Genomic DNA, 25,249 nt, shown 5'->3' on the forward strand with positions numbered 1-25,249 from the left:
CTGCCATCATACCTCCATGGAAGCACAAACTTAATCGACAAAATCTGGAACAAAGAATTCGAAGTCAGTGTTTGATATAAAATCTTGAACAGTAGTTGGACAAAATGGAAAGAGTTTGATAGGAAAAATAGTTTTTTGCAAGATTGATGAACAGTTGGATACAAGAAGCTCATTGTTATGATGAGCCGAAGTCATTCTCAGACAATACCAATTGCATGGGCTCAAATGCCAAATATTAGCATCAGCTACCAGACTTGAATAAAAGATTTACTCGAATGAGGAAAGACTGTTTTTAACAGATACAAGTCATGTGGTGTAAAATTTCCTTCACATCATGTTCGTGCTATTTATGAAAAAATACAAACAACTGAGAATTTCATATATCAAACATGACCAACATAACTAGAAATCCCACTGGAACAAAATGGCCAATCAGCCACATTTTGAAGATCGTATATAACCCTGAACTACTCTTACAGCAAGTTGTATTGGGCTTCTGCAGTCAAAAGATCCCGCAATAAATCCAAAAGATCCCCTTAAATCTGTTTATGATGCCAGGAATGAGGTAATTGGGCAGAAGCTCTGGTCTGTTTCTTATTCTGCGGCTGTGCTTGGCAAATTGTTTCTATTAAATTGGTCCCTCGTTATGCTGTGAATCTGAATGCAATTGTTGGACTGGTCGGATAAGGTTGTGTCGTCACAATATGAAGTCATGACTACTCTGGACATTGACCATTGTGAAATGCTTGCTAGCAACAAAACTTGGCAGCATCTACAAACCATTGCTAATGCCATCAGTCAAAGCTTGGTGTTGCATCCATGCAAAGGTGCACTAATCTTCTCTGGTACTCGCCATAGAATTCACTAACTGCTTTAAGGTCCTCATCCTCCAAGTTCCTGCTAGGCAATCGAAAACTTCGGTTTCCATCCACAGATGCAAATGCTTCAACTGAAGTTTGGGATTCTGATGAAATTTGTGTGTATATCTCATGGCAGGCAAGCATGAACATTGCAGCTGTGTCCGGCTGCCGTGCATTGCGTAGTGCAGTTAAAGCCTCTGCTAGGGCTCCAGCAGCAACATACAAGATCAGGGCTCTGTTAAGATTTTATCACAAAAACTTGTAAGCCCCAACATAAAAAATGGATGATCTAACCGTATGCTTAATGCATCTATGACGTTAAATTACCTCCAAATGTTATGTTCACTACGAAGAACATAATCAGCCCATCTCTGCAACACTCTGTAATAAAACAGTAATGCGTTCAGTATAAACACTGTAGGTACCTCCAATCACATCAAAAAAAATCTCTGCAAGCACAATACACTATATTTTGAACTTTCATTTCAAATTCATATAGATCATTAATTCTGCTGTAACTATAACACAACAGTCAATGGCTGCAGAAATTTTATAGTTAATTACTTTAGTCACCATGTTTTTTTCTTTTTCCATTTTTAGCCACCATGTTCATGAGCAATATTTATGTGGTAGATTTTACTCCAAAAGAATATTAGAATTCTATGCACCTTGAATAGTCAGCTCCACGTAAATGAGTTGCTGCTAAAGTTGCAGCATCTGTCCAACATCCAGCATCTTGTAGCTGTAGCATTTGTAAACAGCATTAGACCAAAGGATATATAGCATTCATTGCACCGGTGCTAGTAGCCATTAACTGACACATAACCAACTATGTATTGACCGTGCAGGCGATGTATGTCCTCAGCACTTGCACTAGTTATGGACAAGGATACAGAATGTGGTAAACCAATGTTATGTGCCTGCAATTTATCAACATGTATATACCACTAGGTAATGTTATGGTTGCTTAATGCAGTTTCGAAAAAAAGAATGGCAAATTTCATTTACCTTTCACTATGGAACTTGTAAATTGTAATTAATGAATGTCTTCCTCAAACCACATCATATTGCAATTTATGATGTCTTTAACTGCTAGGTTAGCTTACAGAAGCATTGCAAATATATATTTGCAATTGGTGATATCAGTATATTTCTTGTAGGGTGGTAATAACATGCCATGGATAAAGTTAAAACCAACATATGTTTACAAACTTGCTGATGGGTTTTCATTTAAAGCCTCTAGCTTTTCACCAAGTAGGTGCAGTAATAATTGCCTTGCTGCATGTACTGCAGCAATGCATGTGTTGCAGCATAGTGCATGGTATATTACCTGCATTAGACCAATAGTCAAGTGTGACATGTCCACAACTACATGTGAGCCTTGAGAGTTTCAAGCATTAGGCTTGTATGGATATTGTAGGGCACCATTCACTTTGCTGGAACACAACTAAGCATTACTAGCTAATATCAGTATATCAGTATGACCGTTATCCTAAATATACAGTTGTAGAATGCTAATGTAGCACAACAAGAATCATCAAAAGTTACCAACATATTTAAATTTGAATTATGAGCAAATAATTTCAACAAATCTTTAACTAGTTCAAGAAATATATATTCGTCCTAGAGTTAGACATGTCATAGCAGTTAAGGAGATTGTGCAGACCAGCCAGACCTCATAGGAAGTTGGTTAGTTGGTTACATGTAGTTGGTTACAAGTTGGTCACAACAACCTGGCACAGGGGTTGCAATGGCTAAATGCAAGTTGGTTACAAGATAGCACTTGTCCGAAAAAATGGAAGGTTAAGAACCAGTAAAACATTGTAATTACAACAGGTTTTGTTTTTAACATGGAAATAAATCCTTAAGATAAGAGAGTAAAATATCTAAAAGTTATGAATTGGATCGTTAATCTCTATGCTAAACAGCTGCAAGCCTCCGTTATCTTTTGAACATTCCACATGGTCTCATAATGAGAGTACATTAGATAAACCCTCAATAAATCTAAACTTGTAAATGAAAAAATGCCTACCCTGCCATTGTTGGCAGGCGTTCTAAAAACTAAACACTGAATAAAAATGATTACACAACCATAGCATGCAAGTATAGATAAGTTAAATCATTCAATTACTCAGGATCTTCAGAACTAAATTATGAAACTTTATATCAATCTCAATCACAGAACCTTCTCTGGTGATTGTTCTGTATTCATGCATCTACATTCAAACGTAATCCAGTTCTTTTCGTAAATAAAACAGCATGAAGTCTAATGCAGCATACACAAGTCTATCACCACCTTAGCAATCTAGTTTGGCTAAACCATCTTTATCTGGGTTGATTCTTAAATAGACACAATGCCTTTATTAGTATTTTAATATAACGTAAACAAGCATCAGAAATTTTCAGAAGTTAATAAGATTTTAACTTCCAGTCAGACTGGTGTATACCGTCCAATATTCAGTGGTCTGACCAAGTAGCAGTATCAGAACATTTAACTCATCATTTTTAATTATTTAATTTAATGATACTGGGTGGTGTAGATTGGTATACTGTCTGGTATATTGGTACCGTACCAGTCTGATAGGTTACAAAAATCAATATTGGAGAGGAATACAGAAGACCAAAACTTTCACAGAATAAGTAGCCCTCGGCAGCATATTGAAAGAGAAAAAGAAAAATCAACAGTATTTAGTCAGATCCTAGGAGAACAAACCTGAGAACATGATTCTTGATATCTCCCAACTGCACAGAGAAGATGAGTCCCTGACAGTGATTTATCTGTCCTTACCATATTGGCTGCAACAACCTAGACATGACAGGACAAAAAAGTGAATTGTTACATCAGGACAAAAAAAAACTACTGTACTTAGAGGAGCAAAAATTCTTTTCACAAATTTTGATAAAATTGCCACCAACCAAATACGATGAAATTTCGTTAGCTTAATCTAGTTACTGAACAAATAGTTGGGATTTGCAACAAAAGATCCATGTAGCCGACCCCAAATACTTGGGACTTACAGTTTTATTGTTGTTGTTGTTGTTATTGTTGTTGTAATGTAGTTACTGACCAAAACAGCTAACAAGAAAAATGGTTGTTCACCTTCACAGCAAGCTCATGCAAAGACCTTGATACAGCAGATGACAATGCCACAGCTCGTAAGGCATTTGGATAAAACTGAGATCCCTCTGGTGGTGTTGAGAGTAGCAAAGACACAGCTGCTTCCAAGTTTCCAACAGAGATAAGTCTGGAAGTAACAATGTAACATCAATAAGCGCAGAAGCTAGAAGTTAAGCCATAACAATTGTTCTTTATATTATTTAGGAATAAATCAAGATGAGTATGTTTATAAGTTTGTAACTTTATCATTCCCTGTTTATAGTTGAGTCAATTCAAATTTTTTACAGAATACATTTTATTAAACTTCCAAAACTATGAAAGAGTTCTCCAATCCAATTCTTTGATACAAGTGGAAGCTCTAATACAACTGATGATAACATTATAGTCCTAAAATTTTCTCAATGCTCAACTGAACAAAATTAAATATGAGAGAAAATGATTATAGAGTATGATAGATCCTAAGGAGGAAAATAACAAAAATTGGTTACTAGTTTGGAAATGTTTGTTGATTGATTAAGAACACGATGTGTTTGAACCACTCGTACATTTAGGGTGGTCATGCAAAGGGAGATCCAGACAACATAGAAGCATTGGTAACAGCAAATGGTGATCGATGACCATACAGAGTGTCAACAATTCAATTTGACAAACTTTTTCCCCCTTTTTTGTTGTTGCATGCATCAGACTTGCAAAATAGACCAATCATTATTGTGTATCCAAATGGCTGATCCAGAGTTCTTTGTGTTCCCACTATGTTGAAATAAAGTACATCCAATCACTGTAAACAGAAGACAACCCAATTTCCAACAGTTCCAGTGCTAAGACAGCAAATTGATTGTAGTGGATCAAATTCTCCAGCAATATCAATGGATAGAATCGAAGACGATGAAAGTAGTGGTGGAAGCAGCAGAAAAGAAGGGGAAAGAAAAGAAATAGAAAGGACAAGGAAAGAAAAGGAAATTTCAAGAGGTATGGATCTTGCCTGAGGCTAGACAGGAAGCCTAGAGTGATTCAAAGTAGAGATTGAATATCCTATTTATAGGTTTGAATTAGTCTCTTTTTAAATAAATGAACTTGTCTCATAAACCAATAAAATTTTGATTAGTAACAAAAATCCATGTTCAGCAAGCCCAAGTGTCTCCCTTTAAGTTATGGATTATCTCCTTTTTCCATAGAATAATAGGTGTAGCCACATAAATGATCCTTATTTGGGTAGTCCAAAAGTGAAACCAGCAGAATTCAGATTGAGCCTCTAATACTCAACTAGTATCTATTTGAGCCCAAATAAATCAACTTAAAGGCTGCAACTAAACTTAAGGACCACATTAACTCTGAGTAAGACAATTTGTTTATGCTTCAACGGCTGGAACAGAAAATACAACTTTTGGAAGGCACCAATTCATGCAAGCATATGGAGCTAACTTATTAGTTTGCTGGTGTTGGTTACATGCATCATCGAGCAATAGTTTTATTTCATAGATAAAAACTGTTAAATCCAAATTTTATATAACCATCAAATGAATTTCGAAAAAGAACAATTTGGAAGTGTTAACACCATCAAGTACACTGAACTGCTCTCTGGCTCTTCTGCTGTGTCAAACAAATGAATCTTCTTTTACCATTCAGATCTAAATAATGCCACATTCTTCGATACATGGAAAGGAAAAAAGATGAAAGAACCCATTTTCTCTATCTTAATTGCCTACCCATTTTAAATTTTCTATCAGTTTCGGGTATGTATGGATATCGAAAAAAATGCTTATGCATCACTAAATCTGAAAAATTAATTAAAGTATGTACCAAAGCTAAACTATAGCTTTTAAGTAAAACAAAGTTCATCTTTTAACCTGCAAAAAAGTGACATGTATTCCATGTGATACCTTTACTACAATATTGTGCAACTTTCTCTAATCCATAATTAAAATGATATACAACATCCAGAAAGCCAATTACAATAATAATTACTAAATTATCAAGTCATCTAGAGAGCATTTCTATATGCAACATGCTACATAGCCATAAATATGAGAGATTATTAAGCTACTCACTCGTGAACGCGTTTTTGAATTGCTTCTTCTCCATCTAGTTTTGCATGCCAAGATATTCGCTCGTTCGCATTTCCCCACAAATCCTCTTGCTTAAAGGCCATCATGTTTAGCTGCCCATATTTCTGCAGACGCACATATATGGCAGAGGATTGAGAACTAATTTATGTAGTTTTTTGCTCTTTTAAAGGCTTCAATTAGCATGTGGACCATGTGCATAACTAGTCTCAGCATAGTCATAGAATCAAATAAAAAATTTTAAAAAAATCTCAAGCAACAAGACTGAAAAGATACGATCCCAAATAAAAAGCAACAAAGATAAGTGTTACCACTGCTTCCGATGTCACCATGCCTGCAGACTTTTCACGTGATGCTATCCTGTTTAGAAGAGCACTTTCAGACTCAGAAATTGAAGGCTGAGGGACCCCCTGCTGTGATTTGTTTGCAGATCTTTCCAACATATGACAAAGAGCGTGTGGCAGCTGGAGCCAGAACATGGCTTCTGAAACTTCACCAAAGATTGCAGCAGCAAAAGCAAACCTTACTGCAGAACCTTTACTGGCTAAAGATGCATATAATCTAACCCTTTCATCATCAAGAATGCAACCTTCTCAAAAAGGAACAGCATCAAAGAAGACAGTTAATCCAGGGCCCACATAAAACTGTACAAATTTATCAATAACAATTGATAGCATACCCTCTTTCCGATATGGCTCTAAAACCTTAAGAAGTAACTCAGGTACCACAGTATCACCAACAGAAGGAAGCACTGATTCAATCATAAAGCTTCGGAGGTCTCTAGGAGATGCTGTGTCAGTTTCAGGAATATGAAAAGGTAGAATATCTGTGGTTGCACTGTTCAAATTGAACCAAGAAGGTTTTACACCCAACTGCAAGATCGTGCGCAGTGCCTGCAATATGTAATATAACATGTAAGCTGTAGTTATCTTGGCACCATGACCAATTAATTCAAATACAAGGCAGACTGATACTGAAACATCTTAATACCAATTCACTGATGCTGGCATAATACCAATTCACTGGTGCTGGCATACATTAGGCGGATCATGTGTCCTTTGTTTCAAGTCTCGGATGACTTTTAGCTGCTAAAGTTTCTAGTGAACTAACCTATTCTACAGGATTACCATGGTAGAATGCTTCTTCCAGACAAGTGATGAAGTACTAGAATAATTATCGCAAAGTAATATGCTCCTTACCAATGCATGTGCTGTTGGAAAAAGAATAGGTAAGCACAAAGGTATTGGTCGAAATCTCTCTTTTAAAACTCTTGACTTTGTGCCTGAACTGCTCTTTGCATTGTGACTGTATACAAGAACAAAAAGGTTATTCAATGTTTAATCGTTCCAAAAAAGGAGAAGATAAAGCAACCAGCAAATACAACAATCATATCTGTTCTAAAAAGTTCATCGAAATCATAATCTTGAAAAGAAGAACAAAATCACAAACAATGATCTGCTTGCAAGTGAAGTTTCAGTTGAGGCGCCACCATTACATAACGAACCATTAATCCTCTTTAGGTAAATAAAGCAGCTTGATTTCATTTGAAAGCACTATTACAAGGAAACACAATCTCATACAAAGTACAATCAAATTCTGAAAAAACAGTCCGAACAGAACTGAAACAGCCAATGTTCAGCTTTGTTGCCCTTTGCAGATGGCATGCTTAGCGCTTAGAGTACCAGCACAACGCATGGATATGTAGCGTTACATTGTCTGTATATAATTAGTGAATGTGTGTAACCAGTGATGAACATGGCATGACAAGGAGCACATACTACATACACACCATGCTTGCCGAGTTACTAGAATAAACTGACAAGTAAGCCCATTAAACAAATAACGAGTCATAACATTAGCTTTCTAATGTCCATGAGTCACAGCAGTGTTTTATCCTTGACCTCAAAGATCCTGACCTCGCTCTTTTCAGGATACAGTGCTGACAACTCAATATGAATCATGGAGAAAAAAGCTAAGATAGATACTATCTGGCACATAATTTTCATATGGAGAACTCTCAACTCTTAAAGAATTCCTCTAGATCACAATTTCCAAGATACAGAAAGGAATCCTATACCAAAAAGGTTTTCTGAGTCATAGTTGCAAAAGCTCAGTCAGAGGACCATTTGCTTTTGGCTAGAATCTTAGTGTACAAACTACTTTTCAAAAACCTTTCTCCTATTCTCGATTTTTGCTAACACAAATACCAGTCTCTAATTACAGAACTGTTGAACATTTTCCTTACTGTGGAAGGACAGATAATGAATGTAGTGCAGTAGGGAAATGTCCTACTCCCAAAAACTCCATCCAATTATGTGCCATCCGAGGGTTTTGAGGGTGCTGTGATGGCCGATATTTCACTTCCCAGGCTGCTGCCTCTCATCTTAAACTAGACAAGTAAGTATATAACTAATATAATATTTATGAATTGCTTCTGCCATATCACCCTTCTTAATATAAACTATAAAGCCCTCTACTTTTAATAGTAAAGATAGTATATCTGGAAATTAGAACAAAATGGAACTCTAAAAGTAGCTTCCTTCAGCAATTTCTTGAATAAGTGCACATTTTCCCTTTATGAAAGCTCGCCAGAATTATGCCTACCAGTATAATTTTCAAGTAGATAGTCATTAATTATCCATGAAAAAGCCACACTAACATCTCTAACACCCATCACAATCTAAAATGGTATTGCAGTTGCAATCCTTTTTTCATATGTGCCTGTTGGCCATAGGATCTTTGACAACAATAGCTTCCCCGTAATGTAGGATCTTTTTCTTCTCCTTTGAAGAAAAATAAGATAGTAAATATTAATTTGATCATTTGAAATAATAACTGCACCATGCTTCAAGGTGTAAGGAACTAGAATATTTATTACTTAGTTGCTATTAATAATTTACAGATTGAACACTTTGTATTGCTTCATATGATTTTAACAATTGTCTACTTTGGTTTGCCTTCACATATGTTAACATATCGCATTGTGCATACTTGAATTAGGGTAGCAAAGTCAACATGAATCAACTCTCGATGTATCTCCTAGTAAAAAAAAAAACTCTAGATGTATCTCCACATTATGTGTTGATAGAGTGAACTTGGGAAGGTCATTCTTGAACATGATATTGCATTGACAATATCATTAAATATAATGATTTAAATGATTGGAGTAAATATGGATGCACGCTCGAATTCTGTACCTAGCTAGTTACCATTGTTCCCTATTCTAGGCCATGTTTTCTTTCCTTTCCAACTCTATGGTTTCTAGAAGTTCAATATTTGTACCCAGATAGCATTGTCCCATATTTTAAACCAAGGATTGAAATTTCGTACCGTACCGGAGTTTCGAGCTTTGCTCGGTACGGTGTACCAAGCGGTACACCTAATTTAGGCATAAAATCCTCCGAAAATACCTGAAAAATAGAAAGAAAAAAAAGTTAGGAAAGGGTTTTTATATGAATTTAGGCGTAAATTCATGTAATTAGTAATTACATGAATCATATTTGTCTAAGGCGGCTCCTAAGGCATGTATTGGTGAATGTCAAAGCCTCTACTTTCGCTACTGATATGCTACTCCGTATCATACTGTTGCTCGGAGAAGTATGACCAACTATCACTGTACTACTATTGGCCGTATGATTTCCCATAATACGACGGCTGTTAATACGATAAGTTTCGTTCCGTATCTACATCATGTAAGCTCTGTCATATCTGCTCAAATTCATCCATTATCTTCCCTTTCCCCTTCCGCGCATAAACTTGACCAATAACTTGTCGAGTTCCATGATCTAAATCTTGGGTGGCATGTGTAAAATATTGCTCATGATTAAAAAGTTCTTCCTCTTAATCCTCTCAAATTAGCCTCGATTCAATTCACAAATCGTTGTTTTGTAAAGTTTAGGAGAGTGCAAATGTGAGAAAAAATGAGTTTGAGATAGTTTAAGAGAGTGTGAGAGTGAAATGAAGTGAAATAGGAGGGAGGATGGCTTTAAAAACCCATGAAAAAGGGTTGGAACATTGTTACGGGTTGATAATAATCGATTTTGACCATTACTGATCAGTACAAGGTGGTAACAGTCGAAATTTCGATCGTTACCATCCGATATAGCCCCGTATCGTCCGATACGAGGCGATATCCAATGTTCTGCATGGTAGCGGGCAGTCCGCGTACCAATCTGCTGGCGGACCAGTATGTACCGCCCATACCGGGCGGTATTATTCAAAATTAGAAATGTAGCTTTAAAGTTAAGGTTCGCCGTACCGTACCGTACCGGCGTTTTGACCCGGGCTCGGTACCGGTACGGTACGGTATACCGCTCGGTACACCCAGGTGTACCGAGCGGTACACTCAGGGGCACTGTAGCACTGCTACAGTGCTCGGTACGGGCGGACCGGTACAGGGCGGTCCGCGTACCGCTAGCCTGTCGGACCGGTACGTACCGCCCATACCGGGCGGTACAGTGCAGTACGGCAAACCTTGCTTTAAACCATGTAAATTTCCCTCAACTCTTAATCCATTCTATTCATCAAGGAAACCATTGGTGCTTATCTAAACTCAAGCAGATAGATAGACGTACCACTCCACTGACTTCTAAGTTTCATTGTGAGGCATCTGTTGCTCAAACTTTCATTTATCAAGCAATATAAATAAATGGAAATTTAGATGTTATCAACTGATTGTTAGTATGCTTAGCATTTTGGTTGAAACCTCTTGTTTTAGAGTTAAAACACATAATAATGATAGAGTTGCATAGATCTTGCATTAAGAATAATAACAACACTTTTTACTCCTAAGATAATTGTCTAATTTATCATCTGTCACTGCTTTTCAAAACCTTACAACTGAATTTGAAGCCTACCTTATGAGGGTAATCTGTACTGTAAATTGAACTTACATCTTAACATAGTTATGCCCATTTGAATGATATTGCACAACAATCAGATCTGCATCTGCACTTACCCAGTCTATCTATCAAGCTGTGTGATGATTGATTAACATATCTATATAAGCCTACAAGTAGCATTCATCAACCAGAAGTCTTAAGCATCAGGTTCACAAGTATAAATCTCCACAGAACATAGTTTGAGACAAATGGAAATGAAACATTCGTGAACAAGTACCAACACTATGATGCAATGTGAACTTTCACAGGCTAAATGCAAAAAGTAAAAGAATATAATTGAAACGTCAGGCAAGAACCTACATATTAACCTCAATAAGCCGAAGGCTACTGTCAGCTCCAGCTATGCATAAAACTAGTGGTTCATTTCTTTCTGATCGCATCGTCAGCCAGTCAAGCTCCAAAACAAGAGTTCCAGGAGACTGGGGTTGTAAAAGGGCATTGGCCAATGGATCTGATGAATCCTGTCAATTGAAAATTTTGAATTTATCAACAAATTATGCATTGAAACAGTTCAATAAGAATTTTGCATTTTCTCAATAATAAAGCACGGACATCTAAAGTTATTAAGTTTGGAAGGACAATAGAAGCATCAATGAGGATGATACTAATTTTGCAGATCTACAGACTTTGTGCTCCTTCAGCACTATACTATCTATCTTCTTGAGATGAATATTTATCCGTACAGTAAAACCTATAAATTTTCTCCTCCATGATGCTCTTTTGATGTCTAAGACTGTAAAGAAACTAGAAAAGGTGCCATTTCATATGAACTTGAATAGCAGCCAAAATAGTTTTTTTTCCTGTCAGAGACTAAGAATTACTGGGTTTTACAAGTCCTTTATGCCTATATTTAGCTTGAATAGGAATTTGGACTTAGCTTCAGAGATTAATGTAAAGTTAATAGCATGAATGCATGTGATCTCCTGAATCATGTTTGTGTTCCATACCAATGTCTAAATTCTTGGATAGACTGATGGTCAACATTGGAATATAATATTAATAGCATGTAGGTGCACGATCTCCTGAATCACATTGGAATATAATATTAATACCAATGTCCAAAATCTTGGATGAGAATGATGATCTGCATTGCAGATTCAAGGATCCATAGCATTTTAGTTTAACAAATACTTTACAATCCAAATCTTCTTTTCTTCCCCTCTCTTTTTTACCCTTTAGGATGCAATGCAACCCTGGAATAATTAGGAACATGAACTTTTAGAAGATTGGAGCAAATCCCATGGATTTTTTATCCTAAGTTTTTAAGGCCTATTCAAAGATAAATTCTTTCTACATTTCTAATTGATTTTTATTTCTCTATAGTGAAAAGTATTAGAGTCTGTGTAAATGTTATTGCAAGTAATTCCATGTGTCTGTCAATAACTAATTTGAACAATCCTAATACTTCAGTTAACTAATATTTAGCTATTATATTGATTGTTCCTGTCCTTATAGCATATTTTCTTCACTGTTTGGAACACAATCTTGCCACTCTAATTACAGCTTCACATAGAAGATTAGGGCATAGCTACAATCAATTTATCAAAATCACACATGGCAAGAAGAATTCATATCAGCAAGTCATCAATTAAGAAGATAGGAAACCATATCTAGCATAGAAAAAGCTGGAGGAAAACACATTCAAGATAGAAATGTGTCAGCAGCATAGCTCGGAATCAGAGCAATGGTCCACTTTTTATGCTTCTCAGGATGCACTATAATTGTTTTATTTCCAAAAATACTTTATGTTTTCTGAAAAATAAAATTGAACATAAGCTACGGAATTGCATTGCTTCATAAATCAGTGTGAAATTGAGGGTCATTCATAAAGCTAACAAGTAAAATAGATAAATTTAAGGATTCACTTTCATACTCACAAGATCAAAGATTGAGAATGTGTTATCATAAAAGAGTACAGCAATACGCCCTCTGCTGTTGTCACCAGGAACAACAGGTGAGAATTTTATCCTCCTTATTCCTTCCCTATGGGTGTTAAATGAAGAAGAAAGACCTGTAGTCACATCCCACCAGCGTATGTTGCCTAATCGATCCCCCATAACCTGGAGGCAATCAAAGAAGTCAAGGCTGTGCTGCACAAGAGTTGCACCCGAAAAAGAAGCAGACAAGCAAATCTGGCAAAGAAAATTGAGGTTACTTAAACACAGCTATATACCACATGGGGGAGACGATATGCCATAGCAGTGATTAAACCATCTGATGAAGCAAATGAGGTTGATGGCCACTTTGGTCTGAAAAAACAATTAGATTATCATCATTTATGCAACTGGAAGGCAATTAATTTCATAATAGAACAACAAGAAACCAAACTTGAGGCCATGGCACAGAGAATCCCTGCTCCCTCGGTGCTACAACTAATGTTGAGTGGTAATGTGACATTTGAGCATAAACTTTCATATCTAATACAATCCACACAAGGAATTTCCTAAATTTACAACTAATTAGTTTCACAGAAAGCCAAGTTTTTGTTTGTGTACTCTGTACATCCGTTAAACTTTTAGCTTATAGTCATTTATACATACAGTAAGTTTGTTAAAAGAAATGCTGTTAAAATATCCAGTAGCTAGTAAAAAAATACATACTTTAGTTTCAATGACTAAAGATTTCAGGACATAATATCCTTCCAGTGTGATGACTATCTAGAGCATCTACTGTAAAAATCAAGGATTGACACAACTGTCAGGTGACACCAAGGAGAATGCAGGAAAAGCTAAATTTTTATTAGTAAATGAGGTGAAATCAACTTCTAGCATAAAAGATTTGAGCTAAAGTCATAGAAGTGCCACATAACACCATGGAAGTGCCACAGAACATATATTCATGATATAGTCAATAACTACTTTTAACATCATGGAAGTGCCACATAACACCACAATTCAACAAAGTCACACCTAAAATCTCTTATTCTTCGTCCATGAACTTCAAATACACCAAGGGCACCGTTGACTAAAGCAAATGCAAAACTCTCAGATATGTCATCCGCAGGAGTCTCAGAGCTTGTTGTCTCTACAAAACAAGGTTACCTTCAGCTCTGTAAATTCAGTATTAAAGCAGAAGTGTAATAAATGATTCATGTAAAAAAATTGAGAAGAGAAGAATATTATCTTAAAACACATCCCCTTACTAGCATCTGTAGACAATGCATTTGTGCTTGCATTTGCATTAGATGTCAGTTCTTTTGATGCTGATATTTCCTTAGAAGATCCATTCTGAATAGGGCGGGGTGCACTTGGAAGTGTCCATTCCAATACAGTAAAGGGAAGAGCTAATGATCTAAGCTACATGATCAGAAAAAGTAGTTCCAATATAAGAACAGCACGAGAAGCTTCTAGTGCACAACAAAGCCAAGGCCTAACAGCAACAAGATAATGATGATAAAAATATATGGTTCTCATGCAACTTAACCAGTAACATTTTCAACAAATGATCAAGACATGTTAAGCTGTTAGCATCAGTGCAAGATAAGGAATTAAAACAAGTAATGTGAAAGGTTGAAACACTAACTTCACCTTAGATTTGCTTAAACAGAATACAAGTTTTCATTTCTTTGTCACAAAATGTCCCCATATTTTGTCTCATATAACTCACAGCAATTTGTTCATCCTCTTGGATCTCAAATGGCACTCATACTAAGGTACGCATCACACAATTTCTAAGATCCATCTGAACAGCAATTATTTCAAGTTGCCAGGTTCCTAATGAGTAAGAATTTCTATTTTTCAGCAAGACAAATATGAAAATCAGCATTAAATGTCTCTAATTTTTAATCAAAAGGAAAAAGTATGGATGGAAATATCAGCGGTGGAAAGGTAGTCAACATTTAAAACCAACATATATATTTGTGCATTTCACTGTAGCTAAAGAGTTACTCATCCTCAAATTGCTATAATATTTGCATATAAACAATAAATCCACTTCTTCCTTTATCATAGCACAAAGTATAGAAGACTGATCACCATAATGGGATTCTTTGTCATAGCCCACACTTCGACAGGAGCATCCCGAAACAAAATGAGAAGATACCTGCAAAAGGATATGCTCAGAAAAGTTAATGTCATTTTCAAAAAAACAAATATAGATACAACAATGCACTAAAGAGAAAAGGACAAGAACTATTTATATACTCTATAATCAAAGGAATACAAACTGTGGACTGGCACCTGTCCCAGCTGACACAGGCATTGTGCTAAGCTAGCACTATAGTAGCATGTTTCTGTATTTGTAGTGTTGATGAATGGAATAGGGATTATACCAGCCAGAATGGACCATGTGCCAGCTCTGCAGTGTGCTAGCACATACTGTGATGATATTTGGCACCACACCAACTGGTATAGGACAACATGCTTGGCATGTGCAATCCTCGATCCCAGCAGATATAATAGATCATGTGCACATGACTGTATGTTCATCTCAAAAAAGTATGCTGCAAATAAGATTCCTCATAGCTAATTGTGTTCCTTGTGATTACACAATGACTATAGAAACAGGACAACCACAGAAAAGAGAGCATTGTGCTTAGAGATCAATAAGGTTAAAAATTAAACAATTACTCTTTTACAAATATAAATTGCCCAGTTCTGCCAATGTAACAGTTCACTGATAACTGTTGCATGTATTGTTATATCTGCTAAATTGCCACATTCCCCCAAATACATCCATCATCTATTAGTTCCAAGAAATTATTAATTAGCAACAAAAATTGTGATAAAACAGGTGGATATAAAAATATATTAGAATTCCAAACAGATATTTGCTCCACTCATGGCTATAAATCACCCTAATAAATGGTGCCTAACAAAGTAGATACGGTAAATAGCAGATAACAAGATCTCATCAGTTTTTCCAATTTGTCCCAACGAAATGTTGATTGGTATCCAACTACCAGCTAGTACGACAAAAACCAAAGCCCAATTTTACAACTTAGTCGGATGAGAGGAGAAACTAGCTTCACAGATTATCAGTGAGACCCCAGAAAAAGGTAGGATCAGTTCCTTAAGGATAAAACAAGGGATAAAAGATCTAAGGTGGTTTGTATAAAACAAAAGAAGACTAGAAAATGCACCATCAAAATAACGTTAATTAGATAAAGTGTTTAAATACATATAGAAAAATATGACAAAAGGCTAGTATGGAAACAATGAAAAAAGCCATGATGTATCAGATCAGATTGCTAACAAGAACCTGATGGCATAAAGGTAACTGACCCAAGTAATTGGGACTAACAGCTTGTTGTTGAAAACAAAATCAATGACATACAATGAATAAAAACTTGATGAACTCAAAATAATAAAGATATGCTATTTCAATAAAATGAGTTGCCCTTGTTGCCCATTCTGATAACACATTATGAAAAATTAGATAGATATGAAAGGAATGAATAAAGATCTATAAGTACCCAAAGTAGACATGAAAAGAAAACCTACGCTAAGGCCCAACCTTCCAGATGAAGAAGCCCTTAAAGCTCTTATGGGGGCTCGCTCTGGCTTCTGTAGGAGCCGAAATGGTCGATTTAGTCCACTTCTAAGGCAAGTGACAACAAGTCTATTGGTATAGCCTCCTCCCTTCTCATTTACCTAAACTCAATAAGCATCAAGACATCATATATAATGACAAAAAATATAGGATCCGCAACAACCATTGAATAACTACTACAAATACACAATTATATTCTACAAGTTTCTACTAAAACTAAAACTTCAAATGTCATGTTGTTAGTTTTGAAACTAGTGAAGTTCAAAGTTTGAAACTTCAGTAGCAAGGACCTAGAAGTAATTACCAAAAGGACCTAGCAATTCAGAAACCAGGACTAAAGAAAGACGCCTAAACAACTACATAAGACCAAGATAAATTAAAATTTTCATTTTGGTATATTTAAATAATTGTGATTTGTGGGAAAGTATAGCCCACCAGTCTCAGATACATGAAAGCAAAGGTCACAAACTTCGGCTCTCATAGTTTGGCATGTAAGAACATAGAGACTGAAGTCAAAGACAAAATAAAAAAGAAATATTTGTTTATTTCAAATTACCACTTCTCACAAGTCATCATGTCATTCCACATTCATCATCAGGCGAAAAAAATGAGTCATCAAAAGTTGACTTAGACCCTCTCAGACAAAGGTGCAATTCAGTAAATGAGCTAATTTTCAGCACTTGACATGCACACTCCTTCCAAGAAGCTAAAATGAATTGGCCCTTCTCCAACTGAACTCTAATCTCAGAATACTGAGATGAATTACTGATATACTACTGATTAGAAAAAAAGGTGCAAGACAACATAAACAATTTTATTACTTGGCAAGAGATTACATGATCAAAATTTGGAGAAGATTTTTAAATTCATACTTCTTATATGAAATGCCATATTATGATGTCACCAGCAATTTTCTTACAATGATTCTAGCTGGTCCCTCTTTATTAGACAGTAAATTTACTTGACAAATATTTCCATAACATTTTCATATGAAATTCATAACTGCTGATGTTAAGAATAAACATGTTAAAATTTGCATCAAAGGTGCCGATATTGTGTATAAGTTTATCTAATATTGCAACTGCAGACAATATACTCATTAAAGAACATAGAAACTTGAAAAATATAATTCCTCAGATGTTACAAGTAAAAGATGTCACTTCTTGGATTAATAAGCACACAGCTAATATCACGCTGTAGTATGCCATGAAAGTACAGAGGACACTAGAAAAATATTGATGATAAGCACTCGTATTATGCCAGTCGGAAAATTGTTGAAAATAAAAAGGCATCTTTATGCTGCATAGTCATATATACCTGGCCATATGAGAATGAAACAAGCCTAGAATTTCCAAGCCACCTTAGTCCCCTGATAGCATTACTGTGGACAGAAAAGCTTACTGTAACTGCACTGGCAGAAACATCTACGACATCAATAGTCCCACTTTGTGTTCCCAAAGCAATAAGTGGAACTGCTGGTGCAGGATTGTTGCCCCCACCTTCAGATGTGCAAATTTCAATTTAATCATGTTATAGAAAACTTTGACACACCTATGCTAGCAAGTAAAAAAGAAATGGGAAACCAGGAATTACGAGCTAAAGTCGCAGTTAAAGATGGAGATGGTACAGCTAAAGTGGTCAGCGTTGATGAAAGAAGATGGAGCTGGCCCATCAAACTGATCTGCAGAAAAGAAGACAAATCAAATACTTCAGAACTGTAAGAAGAAAGAATGACATGAATAAAGATGCAGTATTGAGTGAGACCTAATGATGCATTTCTGATAAGTGCTCTAGAAAATATTAATAAATAATGCTTATCTGGTGAACTTGTAATACTGACTTATCTGTATGTCAATCTACTCCACATAATCTGTAACTGCGAGTTTCATACAGTTCAAAATCTTAAATAAATCAATGATGCAGCCATATTAGCACACATAATAGTAGGATCCCTAACAGAATCAACTCAAAAAGATAGCTAACAAAAACAAGGCATTAAATTTCAACAATCCCGGATGATACAAACTGGTACTTACTGATCTAGCCAAGCATCAGTATCAAACCATATGGCTCGATACCAGTTTACTACCATTCATTTTTTTATTATTCTATTCAATGACACAGGTGGTACAAATTAGTATACCACCCAGTATCAAGGAAGGCAATTTCACCCAGAATGATTCATTCCAGTTCATTTCAGCGGGTCAGATTTGGTTTATAATTCTTTTTTAAATGCTTGTGCTTACGGTTTGCACGTGTCTACGACTGGTCCAGTATACCAATACCATACTAGTCCAGTAGGTTATTGAAACCATTGCTGGATCAAAATTTAAATTCCTGAACCAAAAAATGACAAGATGCCTTCATAACTGGTTATAGATGCATGCATTCAGTACCTGTAGCATAACACATTGATACATGTTTATTGAAGTATTTTCACACTCAGAAAGATGCAATTGTTGGCACTCATCCAGGTAGTTAGCATATGTTTTATTATAATCTTTGTTGATGTGTGCATGGGCAACTCTTTCTATGTTAATCTTTCTTTTTCTCCTTTAAAGAAAATCTAAACAGGTTGCCTACCAACTGTGTTTCGTTAAGCAAAGGAAAAAAAGAGGCATCCTGAGGAAAGCACAAAATGAATAGGAACTAAAAGCTAACTAGTGATAAATTGTTTTTAACAAACACAAAAAAACAAAAGGAATGGAGTAAGTGATAGACAAACAAAACATTTATTTTCAACAGAAACACTAAAAGGGCATTTGATGGCTCTTAGTTTGACTAGAGACATCACTGAGCTTAAAGGTGGAAAAGGATCCTTGTAACCGAACAAATAATTCCAACCAACAGCTTGTTTTCTTGTTTCTTTTTGCATGCTTTGAAATATAATAAACATTTTGGAATATTGTTGGTGGTTTATAAAATCATAAACAATGGTTTACCATGGCATAAAATAATACAAAAGACAACTCAGTAGACAGTAAAAGTAGACATCTCATCATACTATTAAGACCTTGCTGGTGCTATACTTATTCCAGAGTACAAACAGATACATGAGCAGGAAATTTTCACATGCCATAATGTTATCTTAGGAACTTAATGGTGCAAGTAGCAAAACTTCGAACAGGCTAGAAGAAAGAAGGAAATTGTTCAGAACAGAAAAAATTCAAGTATCTTCACCAACCAACCTTCATGGGTAATTCTGGTTCCATGAATCTTGGCTTTGTAGATGGAGGACAGCTCCCATTAACAGGCGCTGGTTCTTTAACTGCATCAGGTACACCTTCATAAAAACATTTTTCAGTTGATCTATTTATTGTCTCGGCCGCAAGTTCTCCACCAAGTTTAGCAGTTTACATGATAAATATAGCTTTCTGAGAATTCCTTACCTTTATCAGAAGTGACAAGCCAGTTCCAGATTTTCCCATCATCAGAAATAGAGACTAAACATGTCTTCAAAGGAATATCCATCTCTTTATTTGAACTTTTAGGTGGGACACATTCTTCAGAAAGTAAAGCTTGTGTATATGATGATGGATCAGTACAGAACAGGCCAATATTTTGTACTGATGATTCTGATTGGCAAGAATTAACAGCAAGAACAGCTGGAGTTGGAATGACAGTGCCAATTGAGGGCATTAGCTCTTCCACTCCACAGAGCACATGCACTTGTTCTCCCCTGCACTCATAAGCTAATAAGAATATTCATAATTTGGAACAAACTTGAGCTTGATAAACAAGTTAAGCTTCATAAACAGTAAAAATAAAGTTATAAATGTAATATCATATTCAACCTTCCGATAAACTATGAATATCCATAACCAACAAGCTGAGAAGTAGCTAGATGATTCTTAGTCATGACTATAATTTGTTGTTACCAGGGGTTTCATAAGAACGCCTGCATCTCTACGATACAAACCAAAAAGTTTACTATAACTTTCCAGCTTCAAATCTTGAAAGACTTTCCTTTAAAGATATCAAAGACAGCTACCGGATTAAATGTGTACTTATCTAACTTTAAGGAGATTGGTGTGTTCAAGTATTGGTCCATGTGGCAAAGCATGGACAAACACAAATTGTTTTACTAACAAACCTGTAGATGAAGCAGTTGTTGAAATCTAAAATTAGAACAAGTTTGAAAGGCTCAGGCAGCTGTTTTTGAGGAATAGAGCCATAGCAGATGGGTTTGGTCAAGTTTTTCGCTTAAGATAACCCTGAGAATCAACTGATTCCCCTTTGGTTTCCTTCTTTTTGTTGTTTTCGTGGCGTTGACACCTACCATTCTAGCAATTGGCCAGCACAGATTGTGTCACTGAGATTGGAAATCCTTGCAGAAGACAATAGGTAGCTGTTATTTGTGTGTGCAATTTGCTAGTAAACTGGCCTGACAGGAAATAATCCCTGCCTTAAGTTTGCCTATATAGCTTAGTCATTCGCCAGCATGGATTGCATCACAAAGATCAAAATCCTTAAAGAAGACAATATATAGCTGATATTTATGTGTTCAATTTGCGCTTAGTAAACCAGTCTGACAGGAAATAATCCCTGCCATAAGTTTGCCTGTATAGCTTAGTCATTGATCACAATATTCCCTGGATCAGGATTGCATCATAAATTGCAAACAGCCTTAAGATGGTTCAGATAATAAATGAAACATGGACATTTAAGGCATTTTGCTTTTTAAACAAACATTTAAAATTATAAAGACAATAGCTATTAACTAGTTGAAAGCCAGGTGAATGGAGAATAAGAAAGAATGGTCTCTAACAAACATAGTAAAAAAATCAATTCCATTGTTAAGGAATTAACTTATGTTTACCTCCCATAAGTCCACTCTAACATGTTCAAAAAATATTTTTTATATGTTATATAAATTTGTCAAGATAATATCCTTCATCACCAAAAATTTTAGAAAACATTCTCAAATTTAATTAATAATAACATTGGCTTCAAAACTTGAGATATTGATTTACAATATTAACTAAAATAAATAGCATAATCAGATTTTTATTATGTTATAGGCTTATTATCACAACACATTATAAAAAATAATAGCTTCAAAACCATAAAATTTTAAATTTGTCAGTTTCTGGAATGAGCTAAGATAATCAACTTCTGCTAAGACCTAAGACTTGTTATCACAAATAGCACATTCTAAAACATAGAAAATAATTTTACAAGTCATAATAATAATTGATTAAGATAAAATCACAACAATCTAGTTGGACATCATCACTTAAGGTACTGTTTAGTGTACAACACAAGCCTAATTTTCATGATTTTTTCTTCCATAATTCGCTCTATGTTACAGTGATGATTTTCTTCTAGCGACTGGGGGATAAAATATTATCACAAAACAACTAGATAATTGGCCATGCTTTTTCCTTAGATACTTGACCATGCTATGGATGGGTAGTTGTACAATTACAGAATAAATATTGTTAATTTTGTAAGTAATATATTCAGTATAAATAAATTTATTGTAATCATGGCCATCTTAAAGTCCACATTAATCTACTTGCTCCTTCCAATACAATTCCTTCCATTTAATGCCTTTTTCCTATACAGTTCGTTGCATTACAATACAAGTATTAACAGTCATATTTACTTAATGTGTGCAACTAGTTTAGGACACATTTACTTATGATTATCATGAAACGCACATTAATTACTACTCCTAATGCAATCACCCCATTAAATGTTATTTTTTAACCTTGCAATTCACTCCACTTCATGCTAATGCAAAAGATTTAATTATAATTATCTACATTTAAGAACTAAGGCTTATGGCACATGCCTATGCTTTTAACTCCACTTTTACTATATAAATATTTAACTATGCATCTAATTGGATTAACAACAATTATAGTGGAAGAGGTGAAAGGTATGAAATTTATTTTTTCCTTTTTGTTTAGTGCTCTGTTGTTGTGAAGTTTTCAACTCCAACTGGTTTTGTATCGATAGAATGGAATAATATTAGTAAGATCGGATTCCCAATTTTTGCATGTTCAATGGCATACAATAGAAATTCATGATGCAAAAGTTATCTTGAATTGGGATAAGGAAACTGGATCAAGGTCCAAGGACATAGAGGGATTCCAATTTTTATGAACTCTGTTGAGGAGGCTCGCCCACAAGTAACATCTTCAAGTGTTCTTACACTCAAGTTCCACATCATACAACAAATCCTTCCATTGTATATATGCATCTATCGCAGCCAAGACTCTTGATAGGAAAAGCGTACAATATAAACTTGTATGTTAGACCAAAAGGATTGTAAATATGCCAAGTGCATTAGCATTTCTGTTTCCCTTTTCTCATTCCTCGTCCCTTTTATTTTCAGGAGAATTAGTATATCAAAGTGCCAAAGCAGCAAATAACTCAAGTTACTACCTCATGACTCAAACTAAAAGTTAGTTGACTACAAGATGATTAATTCAATCATATCTAAATGATATATATAACTGAAGTATAAAGCACAAGAAGGGAAGTTAAGCATAAGGAATAGCAATCTGAAAATAGCTTAAGTTACTACCAATAACTTAGTCAACCATATATGACCTAGATACAGCAGAAGTGCAAAAGTGAAAAATTAAAGCAGAAAAATTGAAATTAAGCAATAGCTATAGTGAGCTAAAAGGATGCCAAATTATCTTGAAATTTAGTTCGGCATCCGATAAGCACCAACTACAACTTTTACAGTTGGAGACATCAATATTGAAGCAGACGTACTTGGGTTTCACATCGTGGTCTTTGTGCCAAAACCTAGAGCTTCCATATGTTCATCTAGAATAACATTTCTATCCCTCGCAAGAACAAATGTGCCGAAACACTTCCAGAAATGCATTCCAGAAACAAAGATCGTGTACTCCTTATATTGTGAAAACTATCATAAAGACCTTTTGTTCTTAACGTGGTCAACCTAAACACCAAAAGTAAAAATACCTGACATCATGATTATCAAGATCCCTAAACAATTTGCATTTGATAAAAACATTACTTGTCGACCCTCATCTACTAAAAATGCATGCCAATTTTTTTTATTCTTTCCTTTGTTTTCTCAAGTAGCATTTATTTGTACCATATCACAACATTGACCAAGTTTCAAGGGGTTTTCTAGAAGTAATTTCTAAGCTAAGCACTCCATTTGCAGGTGATGATATTTCATATTGCAATCAATTGCTACTTGCAGAAATAAAAGGAAACATGAGGAAGATCGAGAAGTGTGATGAGGAAAAGAAAGATTAGGGAACTCACTCTTTCCGCTTCCAGATGCTGAGTTTTCCATCGAGATGAACGCAGTAGAGTAGATCGAGCTCAGGATCTGGCATTAAGTTCATAAACTTGCTGCATCCGCGCGGCAGTGGACTGGAAGAAAGCGTCGTTCCATAGTGAAGGTCGAAAACAATGAGCTCCTTGGGAAAGGTTATCAGGAGGATGTGCCTCCATATGGGTGAAAAGCACAGCCTCGCAAAGAAAAGAGGAAAAAGAGCAAGAGCCGGTGGCGATGAGGACGCGGAGCCAGACGAGGATTCCTTCTCGAGCTTCTGAAGATCGAAGGATGAATCAGTCATTCCGGCAATCCGGAGCTCCTGCAGAGAGACGTCGCCACCGTCCCCGCCACCGAGAGCGATGGCCGAGAGAAGGAAGCCCCGGAGGCTGAGGGTGCAGAAGTGCCTGGAGTCGAAAGGATCGCGGCGAATGCAGGAGAGATACTCCGGCGAGGCGTCGTACTTCCAGAGGCAGCGTCCGGAGGCAGCGTCCCAGAGGGCGAGGAGAGAGGGACCGTGGATCACGGCCAGGAGCCAGGAGTCGGACCGGATCCAGCACAGATCCTGGATCCCGAGTCGGGTGGAGGTGGCAGAGGAGGAGGCAGCGTCGAGGTCGAGCCAGAGGATGATCTGGCGGGAGCGGAGGTCCCAGATGGCGATGCGACCCTGGCGGTCCCCAACCGCGAGGCGGAGGTGGGAGGTGGAGGGGTCGTCGTAGGAGGAGAGGTCGCGGAGAAGGGGCTGCGGCGTCCAGCGGACGGCGGTGACAAAGGGGGCTAGGGAAGCGTGGGCAGAGGCGGCGGCAGAGGGTGGCATAGGCAGGACGCAGACGAGCTGCATGGATCGGGGATCAGCTACGACGACGCAGCTGCCGGCGCCGTAGGCGAGGAGACCGGAAGGGCTGCAGTCGGCGGACCCGCCGTTACTGCGGCTGGGCGGCCCTGGCAGCAAGCAATCCCAGGCGTCTTGGGATCGCGCCGCCGCCGCCGACGGCGACCAGGACGCCATCTTCATCTATCTCCCCCGAATCTCTCCGCCCCTCTTCTTCTTCCTTCTCCCTTCGTCTTCTTCTTCTTCTTTTTTTCAGGTTTGAAGACGAAACAGATCGTGGTAAACGAGTCTCTTCGACTTGTAATTAAACGCCACACAACGGCACGCGAACAAGCACGACCGGTTTGTACTATAGATCAGTTTTAGTTGAGATTATATCGGATCGGGTTTCATATCTGTTTAAATCGGATTCGGATGAAAAAGAAAAATCCGCATATTTGAAACGATATGGATTAAAGGTATATATTTATTTTAAAATATATATTATTAAATTACTTAAAATTATAAATCAATTAGAAATAGTTCGATTAGGTAGATTCGAATTGCAATTCGGTTCGGTTCAAATCGTTGAGCTCCGTTCCGATCCAATAGAGAACATTTGGGGAAATTAAGCTGCTCACATTTGTGATTTGTGGATCGATTAGGTAGATTCGAATTGCAATTCGGTTCGGTTCAAATCGTTGAGCTCCGTTCCGATCCAATAGAGAACATTCTA

The 25,249-nt window shown here is 36.6% G+C and overlaps 1 protein-coding gene across 2 annotated transcripts; it reads right to left on the bottom strand.

The window, feature by feature from the left end:
- Positions 1–254: 254 nt before the first annotated feature.
- On the bottom strand, positions 255–24,849 carry LOC103969693 (uncharacterized). 2 transcript variants are annotated; one of them, XM_009383359.3, is made up of 21 exons: positions 23,690–24,849; positions 19,822–20,111; positions 19,621–19,715; positions 18,026–18,113; positions 17,750–17,931; positions 16,397–16,533; positions 14,917–14,983; positions 14,085–14,238; positions 13,852–13,966; positions 13,116–13,191; positions 12,820–13,002; positions 11,243–11,403; positions 7,241–7,346; positions 6,721–6,934; positions 6,353–6,630; positions 6,027–6,148; positions 3,961–4,105; positions 3,574–3,666; positions 1,529–1,602; positions 1,188–1,241; positions 255–1,095 (listed from the first exon to the last, which is right to left on the bottom strand). In XM_009383359.3, the coding sequence occupies exons 1-21, from the start codon at positions 24,715–24,717 to the stop codon at positions 795–797; spliced, it is 3,963 nt and encodes a 1,320-aa protein (XP_009381634.2). In that variant the 5' UTR covers positions 24,718–24,849; the 3' UTR covers positions 255–794. The 2 variants fall into 2 exon arrangements, with proteins under 2 accessions (XP_009381634.2, XP_018684169.2); XM_018828624.2 differs by having other exon boundaries at positions 19,822–20,124; positions 23,690–23,869.
- Between the last annotated feature and the right edge of the window lie 400 nt (positions 24,850–25,249).

This window comes from Musa acuminata, chromosome BXJ3-4, assembly GCF_036884655.1.
Source record: "Musa acuminata AAA Group cultivar baxijiao chromosome BXJ3-4, Cavendish_Baxijiao_AAA, whole genome shotgun sequence".
Taxonomy (NCBI): domain Eukaryota; kingdom Viridiplantae; phylum Streptophyta; class Magnoliopsida; order Zingiberales; family Musaceae; genus Musa; species Musa acuminata.